Below are 20,558 nucleotides of genomic sequence, written 5' to 3'. Positions count from 1 at the left end.
TCCTCTAATGTTCCCTAAACCACTGTTTTTCCTCTGCTCCTCACAAAGCATTTGCGGCAGTCACTCCCAACAAAGTGATATAGTGGACTAGCCGTGGTATAAATGGGATTTCGGGATCTCACGCTATTCTCCCGTCCAAAGCTTCATTTCACTGAGTCCCGGCTCCCCTGCTAAGTTCAGTAATGGAGCTTTAAATCCCCTCTGTTGTCGGGTCCTCACTCATTTTGCAACTGGGTCGATGATGGAGCTCCCGCTTCTTGTGCCACCTTGTTGATAAGACTTCACTTTGTGCCTTGAAACGCCACTGATTATTTTCTCTTCTCACAGTGGCCCCTGCTCCACTCCCTCCTGCAGGTTTTGAATGCTTTTCTCCTCACAGACATCCTTACGGCCATGCCTCTCACACTTGACTAATATATTGACGTTACTGGTGTCTTTTTACGATTCTGTGAGCTTTTTACAGACCGTTGCTTTGTACTGTGGAAAGGTCAAAGCCAGAATCTCACTGTTTATCTATTGGAGAAGCTCGTTTGAAGCCATCACCCGTTACTGTAATAACACGCATGTGTTCGTGCTTTTCCTCAGAGTGTGTGTGAGCACATTAGAGGAAAACAACAAATGGAGAAAAAGTGGGAAAAAGGGAACGCGAGGCTGCGCGTGGGAAGTTTTCCCTGGCTTTGATCGTTAAGGATAGGATCTTTGTTTGGGGGAAAGCTTCTGTTTGCGTGTTTCATGTTTTTGAGTTAAGCTGATGCCTGTTTGCTGAGAACTTTGAGGTAATTGTAGTGATTATTAAGGCGTGACTGAATGAAATTTTTGAGCTTTCAGAAGATGGCCTGACTGTCACCCTGTCTCACTCTTTCTTGCAGAGGCCTTTGACCTGGTGCTGCGCCACGGACGTAACTCCACCCTGACGATGCTGAAGTCAGAGTTCCCGACTCTTGCGAGCGGTGCCCAGAGCTCTGTGGGGCAGCTGTTCCTGGACATGTCGCTTTACATCCTTGGCTCGGACTCCACAGTTGACCACATGGTGGCGGTGCTCTACGGCCGCCTCTTTCCGCTCACGTACCGCCGCCTGCTGGGAGGCAGTGGCACCTCAGTGTCCGAGGAGTGTGTAAGAGGAGCTTGGAAGGACTCGGGAGCATTTGGTCCTTATCCTAAACTGATGATGACTCGACTCTCTCGCTCCCTCCTGGCCACACGAGTCTTCCTGCAGGCGCTGAACCTGGGCATCGAGGTCGTCAACACCACAGACCATCTGCGGCCCGGCCGAGAGTGCAGCCGGTCCCTGCTGAGGCTGTGGTACTGCCCGCACTGCCAGGGCATGCTGGGGCCGCCGGCCTGCAGAGGCTTCTGTCAAGCAGTGATGCACAACTGCCTGGGGGGAGCTGCAGAAGTGCAGCCTCATTGGAGGAGCTATATAGATGGACTGGGGAAGTTGGCTGGTGCCATGAGGGGAGAGCAGGATATGGAGGCTGTTGTTCTTAGACTGCCCACAATGATTAAACTGGCTCTCAAACACGCCGTGAATACCCGCAGCCACCTGAACACCCTGGTGAGTCCCGTACACTAACACACGTACACACTGTAAGATGTGCTTTTAAACTGAAGAGGAATAAATCCAGAGCGATGTCACAACTTGGACCTGCTTTATGGTCATCAAATGTGATTTGAGCTTGGTATTTATCATCCCTCTGCAAATGCAATGTTACTTTCTCCGTCTGCATTTGTTTGTATTCCCAATAAAACTTTCTTCGAGTCATCACTCGAATATGAAATTTGCTGCAGGCCTGATAAAAACCACGCACAGGGCCTTTTATTTATTTTTTCGCTTGTTGGTTTAGCTTTCCAGCCCCGCATGCTGCTGCCTATTTAAATGTTAAAGGTCTGCAGTATGGGGGCTCTGTTGTTGAAGTTACAACCTGCTAGAAGTCTGGTCTTTCATCTGAAACCCTACCAGAAAGGTCCCAGCAGCTTACAATACTTGCTGCTAGGGCTGCTCAATTAATCGAATTTTAATTACGATTACGATCTGGGCTTTCAACGATCATTAAAAATGACTGAGCCGATTATTAGCCCCTCCCTCCTGCTTTACTCTCGCACTGCTCCGTGTGGCAAATCGAGCGCACACAACAATTAAGAGCAGCGGTCCCCAGCCTTTTTTGCGCCACGGACCGGTTTATGCCCGACAATATTTTCATGGACCGGCCTTTAAGGTGTCGCGGATAAATACAACAAAATAATACTAGTACCGGTACCGAAAAAAATGAGATTTATTCATAACACATGTGAAAATACCGAGGAAAACTGAGTTAACGATAAAAACGATAACAAAATAACGCTGAAAACCGATAAAAACCCTGAAAACTATACATTTCACACCTGAGCCTCAACTCTCGCGGCCCGGTACCAAACGAGGTAAAAAAAACTTCAGTGGTGTGGAAACATTATGGGTTCGCGGAGTCTGACGTGGATCAAGTAGACATAGAGTGTAAACTTTGCTACAGTGTCGTAGCTGCACCACAGAGCAACGCTGCAAAGTTCACTAAACATAGATGTTTATATTTTTCATTTATTTTTTATATTGCGAACATTTGCACTGTTATCAGTATTTGCATACTATTTTATATTATTTTTTGACAATCTTTAAAGTCATTATTCAATACATTGTTATTGTTAAATAAATATCGTCAAATAATCGAGATCTCAATTTCGGTGAAAATAATCGTGATTATCATTTTTGCCATAATCGAGCAGCCCTAGTTGCTGCTTTGAACACTACGAGATGAGATGTTGCTAATCAAGGCAGCAATCATCTCATTTTGATCTCAGCAGGTTGGAAGAGAACACAGCTACAAATATCACCTCAGTTGTGGCCATGAGACGAAAACACTTGATAACCTTGTTTATCTGGATTTTCAGTTTCGAGATGATTTGAATAAATTTCTCTGAATGTTGTTTATTTGCTTGTTTTCTGGCCTATAGCGCATAATCACTGCAGTCCTCTCACTGAGCCGACCCACTTTCCTTCTGCTTACATTAAAAGACTGCAAATGATTCATTTATATTATTCTATAGTGTTTTAATTTTACCTGAACTCTTGGTATACCTATAGCAGTAATGTGAGAGTCTACATATTTTTTTCACCTTTGATTTCACTAAATCTCTAATCGTGCGAGCAGAGATTTGGTGACACCTCCCGCTGTAGTATCACACTGATAGTATGTATGCTTGTAACCACATTAGACCCGCTGAGTCACATCCTTTTTCAGCGTTCGGTGCTGAAGAAGACAGGCTGAGACGTTTCTTCTGCCTAAGACAGCAGGCTGCAACACATTACTTCTCCACATCCAAAGCAAAAATGCACTTTGGGTGGAACTGCATTAAAAGGAGAAGCAACAAGCAGGCAAGAGAGGGATGAAGACTAGCACGTATCAGACAGATGCTCCCAGCACGTCTCTCTGAAACTTGTCTCTCACTTCTCAGCAGCGGTGACCCGTTATGTGTAGCGTTAACTGCAATAAAACCATCAAGTTGGTTCTTAGCCCACATGCGAAGTCAGACAGAACTGCTTATGAAATATGAAAGGCCCTTTCTGCTGGGGTTACAGAGCTGGATGTGCTTTTTCTCCTGGATATCTGCTGAACTTTTCACTCTCACACCCTGAATCCCCACAGTGACCAGGTTTTCACTCTGAACCCATCATTTATTAACGCACAGGTTGACCTCACTTACTCTGCAGTGTGAGGGTGTGGCTGCATCTATGAATCACTGACTTGTGGGGGAAAGCTCACTTTCTTCTGTGTGTGTGTTTGAGATGGATTTTTTTTAAAAATTCTTGTCTGTGGTACTTAAGACTCCAATTCAAATCATCATGATGTTACATTGTGTTTATGAGTCTGTGTCCTGTATATGAGGCAGAACGGGGCTGCTGTGACAGTGTATTCACTGACTCGGTGAAAAAGTGTGTGTGTGTGTGTGAGAGACAGAGGATGTGAATGTCATCTCGCTCCTTTCTTAGTGTCACAGAAGGGACAGAGCTATTGTCTCTCTCAGGGCTAATTGTGTCACACTAAAGAGCCTCACCCAGAGTTAAACACCTGAATGAAGGACCACTAACTACAGTGGTGTCAGGGTTTTTTCACCTGTATAGACGACCTGCTGAGCTTAAAATTAACTGACTTTAAGCATAGCATGGTTGTTGGTGCCATAAACAGCTGATCCACTGGGTTTTTTCTTGCACTACCATCTCTAGGGCTTACAGCGAAAGATCTGAAACAGAGAAAACATTCGCTGAGCAGCAGATCTCTGGGTGAAAGTTTTTCATGCAGAAGTCAGAGGAGAATGGCCAGATTGCTTCAAGCTGAGAGGAACAGTAGCTGAGTTACCACCTTGTTTGTAGGCTCTTCTACATACTACCAAGGTGTGCAGAAGAGCATCTCTGAACACACAAAACACTGAACCTTGAATGAGAAGAAGACCAAACTGGGTGTCAACTAAGAACAGGAAACTGAGGCTACCATTCACACAGACTCATCAAAATTGGGCAATAAAAGTCTGATGAGTCTCGATTTCTGTTGCTACATCCGGGTGGTAGGGTCAAACTTTGGCATGAAACATAAAAGCATGGATCTATCCTGCCTTGTATCAGCGGTTCAGCCTTCGCCTGGTGGTTTAATAGCGCAGGCGATATTTTCTTGGCATACTTTGGCTGCCTTAGTATCAGTTAAGCACCATTAAAATACCACATTCTTCCTGATTATTGTTGCTGACCTCGTCCATCCTTTTATGACGTCAGTGTACCCATCTTCTGATGGGCCTATGCACCATATCACAAAACTCAAACAATCCCAAACTGGTTTCTTGAACATGAAAATGAGCCCTATGGTGAAAAAGCTCCCTCCCAACAACCAACAAGCAGCTTTATAGTTTATCCTGTTTGGTAACATGTAGAACATCAGCTATAAGAAGAATGATAAGAGAAAAAGCGAAAAGCAGTAAAAAAAAGTTTTTTAAATGAGAAGAATATACAGAATTGCAGGCAGGTGACAAACATGGTGACACCCAGAGACAGCTGTGGCTGCAGGGACTGGTTTCATGTTGTCTAACCAGCTGTGCGGTTCTTTTTAAAATCTTGATGGAATTTCTTCAAGGTAGTTAAAGATGACCGTTTTGTGGTCATTACACTAACTTTTTTATTGTCACCCCACAAAACAAAAACAAATGCATGCACTATTTCTTTAATTACAAATTTTGCCACAAGATCACATGATGACGAGGTGACAGCAATTTAAAAGGTTGAAAGTAAATCGTGGACATAAAGCGTGGATGTAAACGGCAACATGATTGTTTGGATGGATTTTCAGATATGATGTACCTTTGAAGCCCAGTTTTCACTATAAATGAAACAGATGGAAAAATTTGAATTTTCAGAAATGTTTATTCGTCATGGAAACTAAAACTGTTGGCAGAGCTGTCAAAAATGTAACCTGAATTAAATGGTGACTTGTTGGGGATAGATTGATTGTCCACCACAGCCTATCAAAATCATTTGCAGGGATACCAAACAGGAAGTGAGTTCATATCACAGTAATGCTTTGATCTGTGGGTCATGGATTTGGGCGCTTCATTTACAGAGGAAATATTTACATTATGTGGCGATTATTTGGCAGTGCAGTAATCATTTTGCCTAAAATAGCGCAGATGAATCCTCAGACCAATTCTCACCAAAGTTATCAGATTGATTTTAGATGTTTATACAGCATGTGTCTGTTACAGCCAGTTGAAATCAACACCAGATGGCCTAACAGGAAGTTTTTCATCTGCTGGCACCAAACTTGGAGCATGGACTCTGCACTCTTACTGGGGTTCTCCCAAACATTTCATCATCTTATAATGGTGGGGGGTTATGGCAGCTTACAGCCATGTTTTTAACACGATCAAATAAAACTCGCTGCAGCTGCGTTATCAAATAACTTTGATTTCTAATCTTTTTAAAAAAATCACAGCCGTGGTGATTTTTTCACTAAGAGGAACCCTTAAGTAATATTCTCGTGATACAATATTTTGTACAACAGCCTAATGGATCTACCGTGCCTTGTTTTGGGGTTTCATGTGATTCTACATGTGGTGCAGTTGTCGTAGCGATCTCACACTTAACCTTCCCGCCAGTCAGAGTGCAGACCCCTGTTACTAAGGGCGACAGACGGATCGACCCTATCTGAGTAAGAGAGTCCTCAAGGTGCGAGAGAGACATCTCTTCTCCGCTCTGCGAGCTTGAAACATGTAACTCTGCTGGCGAGATGACCACTCATCGTCCGCCAGCCCACTCCTTGGCATGTTAACATTCATTTCCTCCAACTCCAGCGTGAATCAGCCAATGTTCAGAGAGACGGAGAGGGCAGCCAAGAGCCCTGCAGCTCCAATCTATTCCCCTGTCAACTTCCCACCCTTCTCCTGGAGTTTGATGTCATCCACCTCCGTCTCCACATCTCATCCTCAACATCCCCCCCCCCCATTTATTTCTTTTCCTCTCTTTTATTTTTTACGCACTGCTGTGAAAGACGATGCATGATTTATGAAGCTCTATTTTTACCAGTTACCGAGGAGAAAGAAAGGAGAGAAAGAGGGGACAAAGAGACGGAGAGACGAAAGAATAGAGTGGGAGGGGGGAAGTGTGTGAAGAGCAAGCCCAAGGGGAAGGAGGACAGGAGAGTGTGGAGGAGACATCCATCACCCCTCGACCCCTCGGCTGAAAATGAAGACGGGAAGTAGGTTGAGACAGAAATATGATGGATCTGACCAAGATTAGAGGAGATATACTGCGGAGTACATGACTTATGTGTTGTTATACACTCAATGCAGCTGGGTGCTTAGTTTTAAGTCTAATATCAAATAGCTCTTTGTGTGCCTGTTGCAGTTTTTGTCAATAACACACTCTTTTCATCAGCTGTCTTTATTTGGTGGCTTTCCCATTGTGCTCACACATATCAGAGGCAGATCAAATCACATCCAAACTGTTGCTTCAGCGAGAAAACAAGAAAACTAATTAAATCTTCGCTGCATTTTTATTGCCTATTAATCCGTTCGAACAAGTGCGAAACTACTGCAGAGAAACGGGAAGCGCAGCCAGCTCTGAAACCGTTGATACCATCAGAGCCAGCATCCAGCCAATCAGATTTCCAAACGCTCCAACATATTTCTAATTTATCAGCTATTTCTTAGTTATTTATCTAGTCGTGTTTAAATATTTAATTGATGCATAATTAATAAAAGTCATGTTTAACTGTTCAATGCAAATTATAGAAGATGATTTGGGATGTTTAAAGGTCCCAGAGGGATCATTCTGTAGCTTAACACTGTAAATTATGATAGATTTTTATCACTCACCAGCCCCTTCTTTAGATACATCTTACTAATACCAGGGTTGCTTTAAATCTTCACACCACAGGTGGTGGATTTTGGTCCATACTAACATGACAGCATCACACTGCAGATTTGTCAGCTGCACGTTCACGATGCAAATCTCCTGTTCCACCACATCCCAAAGGTGCTCTGTTGGCTTGAGATCTGTGACTGTGGAGGCCATCTGAGTACAGTGAAGTCACCGTAATGCTGAAGCCAGCAGGCCACAGCCAGGCTCCACCATCAGCCAGCAGGCCACAGCCAGCAGACCCAGCCAGGCTCCACCATCAGCCAGCAGGCCTAGCCAGGCGCCATCATCAGAAATTCCGCTTCCGGGTCCTTCGTGGTGGCCGCCTCGTGCTCTCGCTTCAGTATGCCACCCAAGAAAGGCCCAACACCAGAGGAGGTTGAGGACATTAAAACCTCCCTCGGAGCGCTGTGCGGAGACGTGGCCGCAGTCAGGGCACAGCAGGAGCTGCTTCTGGGGCTTCTGGAGGAGGTAAAACAGCTACGCCTCCAAAATGCCGAGAAGGACAGACGGATCATGGATCTCGAGCGGCGGGTGGATGAGCTGGAGCAGTACACCCGTACGAACGACGTGGTCATCAGCGGTATTAAAATCAAGCCGCGCTCGTACGCGCGCGCGGTGGCCGGGAACGTCGGGGAGCCCAGCGACGAGGAGACCCGCTCGGTGGAGCAACAGGTGGCGTCCTTCCTCCAAAGCAAGGGGATAGAGATGGACCTGGAGCACATAGAAGCATGTCACTCACTGCCCAGGAGGAGTGACAGACCGCCGGCCGTCGTTATGAGATTTGTCAATCGGAAGAACAAGGTCGCACTGCTGAAACAAGGACGCAAACTGAAAGGCACGGACGTTTTCATTAATGAGCATCTGACACGAAAAAACGCAGACATCGCGAGGAAGGCAAGGCAACTGAAGAAGAACGGTAAAATACAACATACATGGGTAACAAACTGTAAGATTTTCATTAAGCTAAACGGGACACCAGAAGAGGCAAAAGTACTGATAGTGAGGAACATGGAGGATCTGGACAAGTATAACTGACACCAATGTATCAATTACACCAGGAAATGACATGGACACGTTGAAATTAGTTCTTCAACAGAAAGTAATTGATCTAGATTGTGAATATAAGGAGCATAATATAATAGATCCAGAAATAGATTCTGAAAGTAACTTTCTCTCTTCTTTTGTTAAAAATTGTAATTATTTCACTCAGGAACAATATGAAAAAGAAATTAACCTAGACGGGAAGCTCTCATTAATTCACTTTAACAGCAGAAGTATGTACTCTAATTTTGATTTCATTAAGGACTATTTGCAACAATTTTCTCGCCCCTTTAGTGTTATAGCCATCACTGAAACGTGGTTCAATGTCGATAAAGGAATAGATTTTTGTTTGAATGGATATGATTTAAAATACATGAATAGATTAAATAAGGCGGGCGGCGGGGTTGCTATATATGTTCATAACTCTATAAAATATAATGTTGTAACAACTATGTCTATGGCTATTGATGGAACTTTGGAATGTTTGACTATTGAGATTATGAATGAAAAAAAGAGAAATGTTATAATAAGTTGTATATATCGGACACCCAGTTCAAGTATTGACACTTTTAATGAATGGATAGAAAAAACGTTTGCTTCGGTGAACCAAAAATTACTATTTATCTGTGGTGATTTTAACATTGATTTGCTAAATCCAACAAGGTTAAAAGCCATTGATGACTTTACTGACACAATGTACAGCTTATCACTATATCCAACAATAACAAAGCCAAGCAGAATAACTTCACATAGCGCCACTATTATTGACAACATTTTTACTAATGTCATGGATTTCCAAATTAATAGTGGCCTGCTTGTCTGTGATATAACTGACCACTTACCAGTTTTTACTTTGTGTGACTGTGATTTAAAAAAAATAGGTACCAAGATCATGATAGCAAAGCGAACAATAAATGAAGAAGCAATTCATGCCTTCAATTTCGATTTAGCACAACAAGATTGGAGTTCGGTGTATGAAGAGTCAGATGTGGACAAGGCTTATGATAATTTTCTAGATATTTTTACTATGTGGTACAATAAACATTGTCCTGTAAACGAACACATGACAAAGAAAAAAAAGATAAAAAGTCCTTGGCTCACAAAAGGAATTATTAATGCTTGCAAAAAGAAAAACAATCTGTATAAACAGTTTATCAAAGTAAAAACAAAAGAAGTGGAACAAAGATATAAAGCATATAGAAATAAATTGACTGATATTATAAGAACGAGCAAACAACTTTATTATAGAAGAAGATTATATGAAAATAAAAACAATATAAAAGGAACTTGGGATGTGTTAAACAACTTAATTAAACAAGGATCTTCTGGAACATCATATCCTGAATATTTTACTGATGCAAATGGTGAAAATCACAACATGAGTAATATTGTCGATGGGTTCAATAAATTCTTCATAAATGTTGGCCCTGAACTAGCAGCGGACATCCCGTGTCATAAAAATGAAAATATCAGTAATATAAAATCAAATCCCTTTTCACTGTTCCTCTCAGCTACAAATGAGCAAGAAGTAATAAATATCACATTAAAATGTAAAAGTAAGTCTTCAATGGATTATCATGACATAAATATGTCTGTAGTTAAACAGGTTATTCTGAATATTGCTAGTCCCTTAACATATATCTGTAATTTATCATTTCAGTCCGGTTGTTTTCCAAAAAAAATGAAAATTGCGAAAGTAATACCACTATATAAAAGTAATGACAAACACAGTTTTACCAATTATAGGCCTATTTCTCTACTGCCTCAATTCTCAAAAGTTCTAGAAAAACTTTTTAATTCAAGATTAGAAAAATTCCTTGAAAAACATCAAATAATAAATGTTGGTCAGTATGGTTTCAGAACACAAAGAACCACTTCAATGGCGATAATTGAGGCAGTAGAAGAAATTACTGATACACTGGATAAAAATAAATATGCAGTTGGTATTTTTGTTGATCTCAAAAAGGCCTTCGACACAATCAATCACTCAATTTTACTGGATAAATTGGAAAGATATGGTATTCGAGGGAAAGCTGGTAACTGGTTAAAAAGTTACCTAACGGGTCGGGAACAATATGTTAGCATAGGGCATTACCACTCAGAGAAACTTGGTATTGCATGTGGTGTTCCCCAAGGGTCAGTGTTGGGACCAAAACTTTTCAATGTATACATAAATGATATTTTTGATGTTTCTCAAGTACTTAAACTCATACTGTTCGCAGATGACACCAACATATTTTTCAGTAGCGATGATTATACTGATCTTGTAATGACTGTAAACAGGGAGCTAAAATTAATAAAAAAATGGATGGACATAAATAAATTATCATTAAATATAAATAAAACTAAAGCAATGTTTTTTGGTAATTTAAAATATAATATAGAATTACCAATTATCATTGAAGGTGTACCAATTGATAATGTGAGTGAAAACAAATTTTTGGGAGTTATAATTGATAACAAAATTTCATGGAAACCCCACATCAGACACATAAAAACCAGTTTTGAACAAAGTGAAACAATTCCTTGATAAAGATGCACTTCGTACTCTGTACTGTACCCTGGTTCTTCCATATCTTACATATTGTGTGGAAGTGTGGGGAAATACATATAAAAATACAACTAATCCATTAGTCACAGTACAGAAACGAGCACTGCGTATTATTCACAAGGCTGGTTATCTAGATCATACTCACAAATTCTTTCTTCAGGCAAAGTTACTTAAATTCCAGGATCTGGTTAATTACAATACATCCATAATTTTGTATAAAGCTTTTACTAAACTTTTACCGGCAAATTTACAAACTAGATTTGAAATTCGAGAAAAGGTTTATAATGTGAGAGGCTTTGGAGAATTCAAATTACCCAGAACTCGAACAACCCGTAAAGGCTTTTGTGTGTCTGTATGTGGTGTGAAAATCTGGAACAGTCTGAGTTTACAATTGAAACAATGCAAAAATATTCATAGATTTAAATTCCTCTACAAACAGTTGGTCTGGTCACAGTATACTCAATGATGGGTTTTAGTGTGCTCTGTAATGTCTGTCCTCTTACCACTGCTGGTATGGATTCCAAAATAAAAAATAAAAAATAAAGTGTGCGTATGTATGTACATATATGTACTTGTGTGTGTAGATATATATGTATGTATATGTATGTGTGTCTGTTACTTGTAGTTATTACTGCCTGTTACCTGTGGTAATGCAATTTATAATTTATATATTCTGTATTCAGTTATGAAGGCTCTAATTGTTGGTTGCGAGCTGCCGCTTAGATGCTTGTATGTGCCCGGAGCTGTTGATGGGTCTGTATGCAATGATGGGCGTAGCTGCGGGAAGTTTATTGTTTTTTTTGTTGATGAGTGAGTATAGGGGTGGGATTTAATAAGTTTTCTTCGTCCCACTCCTTTTTCAGGCAATTTTTGTTTTTTGTTTTGTGTATTTTATGTTCAATATAGGTATTTGTTGTGCCTGAAAATGAATAAATAAATGAAATGAATGAATGAAATGAAATGAAGAAATCAGGTTGATATGATTTGAGTTTTGTGATATGCTGTGAAATCCTGCTGGGAGCAGCCATCAGGAGATACTATGCATAACGACAAGATCAGCAACAATACTGTAGTAGGCTGTGGCATTTAAAAGATGGTCAGCTGGTACTACGGGACTTAAAGTCTGCCATGAAAATGTGGCCCACACCATTATACCTCTACCAACCTGAACATTAACACAAGGTAGGATGGATCCATGCTTTTATGCTGTTTGCATAAAAGATGTTGCAGTGTTTTCCCAGTCTTCTGTTGTTTGGTGAGCCTGTGTGAACTATACTCTTAGTTTCCTGTTCTTAGCTGAAACGATTGGCATCTGCTGTGGTCCTCTGCAGCTGAAGCCCATCTGCTTCAAAGTTTGTTGTTTAGAAGCTCTTCTGCATACAGCAGGGAATGCAGAAGAGCATACAAGCCTCACCGCATTCTATCTATTCTCCTCTGAGCTCTGACATCAACAAGACATTTTCAGCCAGAAACTGCGGCTCACTGGAAATTTTGTTTTTCAGACCATTGTCTGTAAACGCTTCTGATGCTCAGTTTGAACTTCAGCAGGTCATCTTAAATCCACTGATGTGCTCTCATGTTATTGGCTGATTAGATCTTTGTATTAATAAGCAGTCAAACAGGCATACCTAATAAAGAGGCTAGAGAGTGTGTATCTGTAAGCCATGATAAGGAAGCCCAGCAGTTGAACTAAAATTCTTCTTGTGCTACTGGTCAGCCATGTTGGAACATGTCTGAACTATTTTGAGCTGTTTTAACTACTAGTTGAATTAAATGAATTGTGTGCAGAGTACCAGTCAAGTTTGACAAACATTAAAATGTTCCACTGACTTTCATTAAAACAATGTTTTTTCCACACAAGTTGAACTTGTAGATTGCATCAGACCGAAGCCGTGGCTGGAAGCTCTGATAGGAAATCTTCTGTGTGTTCTTGCTTATTGCAATGACCTGAGCAGTGGTCAGATTATGCAGAAGTGCCTACAGACACTGCGTTTAGGGTTAAAACATCAAATCTCATATTCTGTTTGGAGGCTCATCTGTTGTCATTGATTGGCTGTAACAGATAAATGGCTTTGAAAATCTAAAATCCGTCTGATAGTTTTTGTGAGACTTAAAGATCAGTTGTTAAAAAATTGTGGCCTTTTTGATTCAAAGGGGAGGTCACATCAATCAATTTGACCAGATACAAGAATTACTTCCAGCTAATTAACACCTTTCCAGTTATTGCAGCACCCTCCAAGTAGTGACGTTTTTTGTTTTTTTGATCTAGCAATACAAAGTTTGCTTTTGCTAAACTGCAGAACGGCTTTGATTGTGATCTCATTTCATGTCTGCCACTTTTCACTGTGATTGTGATTGGCTGTGTGTGGCTCAAAAATCGATTTGATAACTTTAATGAGACATTTATGAGGCTTGCTCTGAAGATCTCTGTGCTGGTTTTTCTAAAGATTGGGAAGAAAAATTATGATTTTTTTTTCTTTTTTCATGAGATAAAATGTGATGGAAATGCTTTGAACTCTGCTTGATCCAAGGAGTCCAACAGTACCTCGTTTTTGAAAACTAGGCACATGGTTCAATAGTTTAACTCCAACCGAATGGTGATGCCGGGGTGCTTGATGTGCATACATGAAAAGAATTAAGAGACTGTCCACAGTTAATACTCTTTATTTTCAAAACTCTTTATTATATGACTCTGGGTGGCTGGATTTCAGAGAAATAAAAAGGAGGAAGAAGATAAAGATGAATAAGAAATGACAGAAACAGCGGCGGGTCCTGTGCAGGCTTTTGTTTGTTTAGCTGAGCTTTAATAACAAATGACTAATTCTCTAATTTAAAAATTAATCAAAACCAACTCGGCTTTTAAGTCTAATTCCCTTTCTGGTCATCACTTGTATGTTGTATAATTATTTATAATATGGATACAAATTTCAATTTGAACAACATCCTTCTCACTAAAGAGCCATTTATCAAATGCTTTCCCCATGCAGGCAATTAGCTCCTCGTTGCAGGGGGCATCTATCACATTTCTTGGACTTGTTTTCCATCTTACTTGAATAAAACATCAGGATTTACACCCCCCCCCCACCCCCCACCCCCTTGATCTGCATTGGGACAGTGTTGATAAAATCAAAAATACATCATGCTTTAATAGCTTTTCACAGTCTCCGAATGCTTCAGGAATAGTAGCACCGTGAGTCAGGAGTGTGAAATCCATTTTTCCAAAGAGTGTCTCCATACGCGTGATTCACAAACAAGTTTCATTTTAAATTAAACTGTCAGCTGTACATTATCTGTTTTAGACATTAAAATCCTCCTTTCAGCTCAGCGTTTAGTCACTTGTGTGTTTTTAGCACTGATAGTTTTGCTAAGGGATTTCTGTGTTCACTGGTCCATGTGCGCTTTACATTACTGCTCACATTTCCCACACTTCACCTCTGGCTCAGAAAGTCCCAACCAGAGGGTACATGTACCCCCTGGGGTACCTCTGGAACTGCCAGAGGGTAGACTGTGGAGTAGCTCAGCTAATTTGAAAAAAAGTTAAAAAAAAATGCAACACAGACAGTATATGTGGGCAATTTCACCAATAGGTCAGCATGCTGGAACTTTTAAAATGATGCTTCACCTTTGAAAGATATCTGTAGATATTTATACGGCACACATTACAGTGAGAGCGAGAAACAGGAGTCAGGAGCAGGAGTGATGCTAAGATAGCACGAGTGTAGATGTCACAGGGCGTGCGGGAGATTTATGAGCTCAGTTAGCTTTAGAGCATCTCCTCTGGTATAATGGCTGATAACCATTAAGGAGAGAAAAAATAAGAAGAGGTTCAATAGTAGGATGCTTTCTCTTCTCAGAAATCTCAAAATGGATCATGTTTTAAGTGGTTAAGGTTTTGCTGTGCTAGCGAATCAAGCTAATAAGTCAGCCTCGGGCATACAGCGGAGCTTTATGTAATTCCTAACATTGATCACTACAACAGAGAAATACGGACCTGTGACATGTTTTTGAAAATTCTTTTGAATGTGATCATAACATTTTCTGGAAACACACGTGAGCTACTGAAATCCTCCTGAGATCACAACAGTGATATCAGACAGAAATGAGAAAATCTGACAATAATAAAGAATAATTAATAATAATAATAGAAAAGTGATGATTTTTTTTATACATTTCCACTATAAAATAATGTCAAAATCTACGTACTAACAGTTCACTGTAAATTAATAAAAGTTCATCAAAATGCAAGAAATTAAGTAGAGCCCGACCAATATATCAGTCTAATATTAGACATTTGCTGATATGTCCGTATCGTACAGTGGCCCTGAGAGTCCAAACGGACTGCAACTTAAGAAAACACCAGCATTAAGAAAAACGCTGCAAAAGCACACAAAACACAACGGAAATAGGAAAAAAGAGATTTCCAAAAGCACAAGGGAAGTGTTTCTGGGGAGACAATAACCTGACGGACCAGTTGCAGGAACCAAAACATGCTAGGTAAGTATTTTTTAATCTGATGATTCATATAATACTGATGACGGATTTTTAGGCTAATAGTTAGGCTAACACACTTACCTCTCATCTTTTCTTTCCTCACAAAACCGATAGATCCTCCACTTCTGTGTCTCCCAGCGCAACTCTTAGCACATTTTGGTTCCTGCAACTGGTCCGTCGGGTTATTTTCTCCCCAGAAACACTTCCCTTGCGCTTTTGGAAATCTTTTTTCCTATTTCTGTTTTCATTTTTTCTATTTCTGTTTTCTTTTTTTCTATTTCTGTTTTACTTTTCCTGTTTCCATTTTTGTTTTTTGTTTTCCTATGTGGTGTTTTCTTAAGTTGCAGTGCATTTGGCCTCTCAGGGCCACCATAGTATCGGCATTTATATTGACCAATAAGCAAAAAAACTAAAAAGTTAAAGTAAGACAGGAGAAATACTCTTCAACCATGTATTAGTGACAATAAAACAAAATTAATTTTAAAATGAATTGTTGTATTATTCTAGTAAATAATTACACATAACAAATGTTAGGGGAAATCTGCTTATATTTCACGTGTCTACAAGAAAGCATATCAGAAAATTGTTATTGGTCTGAAAAAATCCAATGTCAGTTGAGCTCTAAAGTGGAGTGTCTAATCACCATTTAATATGTCGAATGAAACCTACACTCACATAAAACTACGCAACGTTAGCTCAAGAGAGAGGGAGAAAATGACACCAGCTGGCAGGACGGGTTAAACGATGCCCCTCTCTAACAGTTCATGCAAGCACAGGGTCAACATGGGCATGCTTATGCTGTGAAGGATTTGCTTGCTCACGTCTGTTGTAATTGTAACTTGAACATGTTTGACAAAAATACGTTTTTTTCTGTGCTGGAAAGAAACCAGATCAGTTAAAGGACGATCTCAGGTGTGACTGCAGTGTAAAGAGGAAAAGCTTCGTTCCTGACAAATCTGTTAAAAAAAGCCTCAGTACATGTTTTTCCTAAATAAAATGCAAGCATAACAATACATTTCCCCCCCGAAGCCATTAGGTTGCTTCTGTCATACTCATTTCAAACACAGAGCCTGATAAACATCAGCGTTACCGTGTGAGCAATTGCTTCACTGTAAAGCTCTTCCTTCATAAAATCCAAGCCTCTGACCAGATATATACAGATAAGAACCAATGTGAGCTGACGGGCTGTTTTCATTCTCAGAAAAAAAAAAACAGGCACCTAATAAGCTCTCAATCGTTGAATTTTGTGCACGTTAGCACGTTATGGTTGTGATATGGTCTGGGAACATGTGGGTAATAGTCACAAACTAAGGCTACGTTCACACTGCAGGTCTTAATGCTCAATTCCGATTTTTTGATCAAATCCGATTTTTTGTCTGCGTGTTCACACTACAAATAAAATGCGAAAGCAAACGCGCTCTAGTGTGAACGCTCAAAGCGGCCGCATGCGCAAAAGAAGACGTCACACACAACGCGGTGTGTTTAGACCCAGAGCAAACAATATTGTTTGACAGATGGCCGTTAATATGAAGACTTCGGACTTTACGTTTCCCAATTTTTGCTTTAAGTTATTTTGTTATTTACATAATAATGTAGATAACCTAATAATGATCCTTATTGCTGTTTAAGAGAGGAGCGGTGCTTCAAAGGATGGTTGCAGATTTCTGTCAGAATCTGCAGATTATACAGTACAAATAAAATGTTTACGTTTCTCCAACGTTGTCTTCCCAACAGTTTCACTGACATCTACACTGGATGGCCAGGAAGCGTTCGCGATGTCTTCTCTGGCGCTGATAATTGGCTTCAGTCTTGTGTCGGTGACGTAAAAGGCGGATTTAATGCGACCTGACCGTTCACACAGCAGTCGCTTTCTAAAACATCGGATATGTATCGGATTCAGTACCACATACGAAAGTGACCCAGATCGGATTTGAAAATATCGGATTTGCGCCGTTCACACTGTCATAGCATGATCGGATATGGGTCGCATAGGGTCAAAAAAGTCGGATTTGATGCGCTTTCACCTGCAGTGTGAACGTAGCCTTAAAGACACCTAATCCTACAACCTTGTAGCCATGAATTTATTAAGAGAGACCTCACAGTTATAAAAGATACGTCAATTGGTTTATAATGTGCCAATGAAAAATGAGTTATCTTATTTGAAGTCTGTTGTCTGTGTATAAACCAAGGTCGGGGCCAGTGAAAGAAACACTAACGTGCATGTGTAGTGAGCTGCACTCATGGTTCAGGAGCCACAATTAATATTGTAACACCTGAACTCCACAAGTTGAAATAGTTTGCTAAGAGAAAAGGATTTTAAATGCGCTCTAATAGTAACCACAGCTACGGTTAATCACAGCCACTTTAAATCACAGCGACTTCAGATCTTTGGCTGTGGTTGTGAGTCAGCCAGCAAAGACTGACGCAAGCAAAACTTTTGAATCAAACCCAAGTCCGACAATATCTTTCAGCCCGAAAGACTCGATGATGGTAAAAATAATAATAAAAATTGATTAAATAAGATTAAAATAGAGAGGAAATAGTTTTCTTGTTAATCTGGAAACATTTGTTATGATAACTCAGATGATAGCGATGATGATCTCGCAGCCTGAGATCATCTAATCAAAGGCTGTTGGGAGTCCCACAAACTCGTTTTAAGACCAGAGGTGATAGATCTTTTAGAGCGGTGGCCCCCAGGTTGTGGGATGCTCTCCCTCCATCATTACGTTGCCTTGATTGTATTTATTCTTTTAAAAATCAGCTTAAGACTCATTTATTTAGATTGGCTAAATAAATGACACAGCACAGCACAAATAAACACACAGCACAGACTTGTGCTGTGTGTTTGATTATTAATTTATTTTATGCATTTCTGTTTTATATTACTGTGAAGCACTTTGTGGTATTTATCCTGTGAAAAGTGCTATATAAATAAATTGATTTGATTTGATGATGTGTTCACTGAGCACGCATGATTTCCTCTGTGTTGAACAAAAGGAGATTCATTTGAAACCAGATATTTTCATGTAAAGACATAAATTAAATTGACAACAAAGCATGTTTAGCACTGTTGGCTCGCAGTGAGAGGTTCCTAGGGTTAAAAGAAAGTTAATGTTATTTGTCTCTGACATTCTTAATCTAAAAAAGTTTACTTCCTTAAATTAAAAACAAAAAACTGCTAATTTCAGCTCCTTTCCAGATGCCCTTCCTGACATAATTCCAAAGGAATTTGTGTTTCCTCCTGGCATCAAACCAGGAATCTTTTACTTAGGTTGGATAAAAGTGTAAACCACTATTGTGACAGTATGGAGTGACGAAGAGGACCCAAAATGCAGACACTAAGGAACGTGGAAGAAAACTTAACAGAAAGCGAGCCATTTATTAAGGCTGGGAAAAGATTACAAAACAAAAGTCAGAGGTGAAGCTAAACAATAACCTAAACTGGGGAAACTGAAGATAAACATAAAAATACCAAACCATGAAACTTGGTGTGGATACAAAGATACATGGAACATGGACAAGGGGAAGCAAAACTAGACACACTGCACATAGGACAAGGACTTTCACAATAAAACAGGAAACAGAGTGGAATGCAGACATGACAACACGAATGTGATAACATAGGACACACAGCATGAAACACATAAAGGGTGAGGGAAGCTTAAATACAGGGGTAGAAAACACAAGGGGAAATCTAATAAACAAATGAAGCTAACTTAAGGAACTTAAACATAAACATCAACATCCAAAAAAACTAAAACTTGAAACGCTGGGTCAACAGACGCAGGAACGTGACAGCTACACTATTTAGCCAATTTCTTCATAAAGTTTATACAAAAATAGAAATGAATTATTAAAAATGAAAATTTGCATATCAATTAAAAAAGCCCATGCAAGTGTAACATATAAAAATCAATGTGACTCCCTAATAATGAATAAAAAGTTGAACAAACAAAAACAAAGGTAAGCTGAGCATGTCAAGGACATAAAATCTATCATCAAATTTATGAGAAGGCCCTGCATTATAAATGGGTTTCTAATAGTGATTTAAAAGAAGCCACTGACCAAGTAGGCCAGAGTGAGTCTGGCAGGTCGTTCAACAATCGAGGAGCCCAAACAGAAAACGCTCGATCGCCATTTATCTTTAAACGTGAGGCTGGAACAGTTAGCGGGATCTCAGGCTGCACACAGGTCGGCACAAGAACAGCAGCTCTAGTGTGCACTCTGGAGCCAGGCCGTGAAGGGCTTTAAAAGGAGTCAGTAAAATCTTAAAATCAATTCTGAAACAAACGAGCAGCCATCATAGACTCGTTAAAACTGACCTTGACGCCGCATCCTGAACAGTTTGAAGTCTATTCATTGATTTATGATTGATACCTCTTTAAAAAGGGCATTACAATAATGCAAAGATGACATAAAAGCATGAATTTATAGACAATCCAGATTTTTTTTTTCTGTGTACAGTGTGTATTTCAGCAAAAGTTAGTTTCTATGCTGGTGACAGGAGGAGGATGGGGGCTGAGTGCTGACTCAGTCTGTCCCCTGAGCCTTGACTTCTCTGGAGCACGAGCATTACTCACTAAATTTTCTCCAGTATGTTGTTACAGCTGTGCGTGGCATCGTGCCATCCTATAACACTGATAGTATCGTCTTTGCTCCTGAAACCGTTTGCTTATTAAAAACTCCTCGCGATCATAATGAAAGCAAAAGCCCGATCTCACATTAGTCCCAGCGCTGTGTGCAATTCCATTGATTTGTTTGCGGTGCATCTCTACACCATGTTTGCACATGCTGAGCCCAAAATGCAGGTGTGCCAGTGCAACCAAGTGTGGGCTGCGAGGTTTGTGTGACTCGTACTACTGGCCGCCAGCACCCCTCTCTTCCTCTGAGAGAAAGGCACAGGCTGCCCGGTGCAGATAAAAGTGTGCAGATATTTCTGAGCTGTCCCGCTGAGGCAGACTTTATCCAACTCTCCTGTTGGTTGTGTTAGTCGAGCCCTGGGTAATATTAATACCCCACTAATGAGCCCCTTCCTTGAAG

At 40.3% G+C, this 20,558-nt stretch overlaps 1 protein-coding gene across 2 annotated transcripts in view; it reads left to right on the top strand.

Annotated features, from left to right (window-relative positions):
- The window catches only part of gpc3 (glypican 3), a 133,600-nt gene that overhangs the window by 73,047 nt on the left and 39,995 nt on the right, over positions 1 to 20,558 (top strand). For both annotated transcript variants that reach the window (XM_085288498.1, XM_085288488.1), the window contains exon 3: positions 870 to 1,555. In XM_085288498.1, coding sequence (XP_085144624.1) covers positions 870 to 1,555 — 686 coding nt within the window. The remainder of the gene's footprint in view (positions 1 to 869; positions 1,556 to 20,558) is intronic.

Source organism: Mchenga conophoros, linkage group LG2 (assembly GCF_057382185.1).
Source record: "Mchenga conophoros isolate Kocher_MC1m ecotype Shallow Benthic linkage group LG2, M_conophoros_male_GT1.1, whole genome shotgun sequence".
NCBI lineage: Eukaryota > Metazoa > Chordata > Actinopteri > Cichliformes > Cichlidae > Mchenga > Mchenga conophoros.
This window is presented reverse-complemented; position numbering and strand designations above follow the sequence as displayed.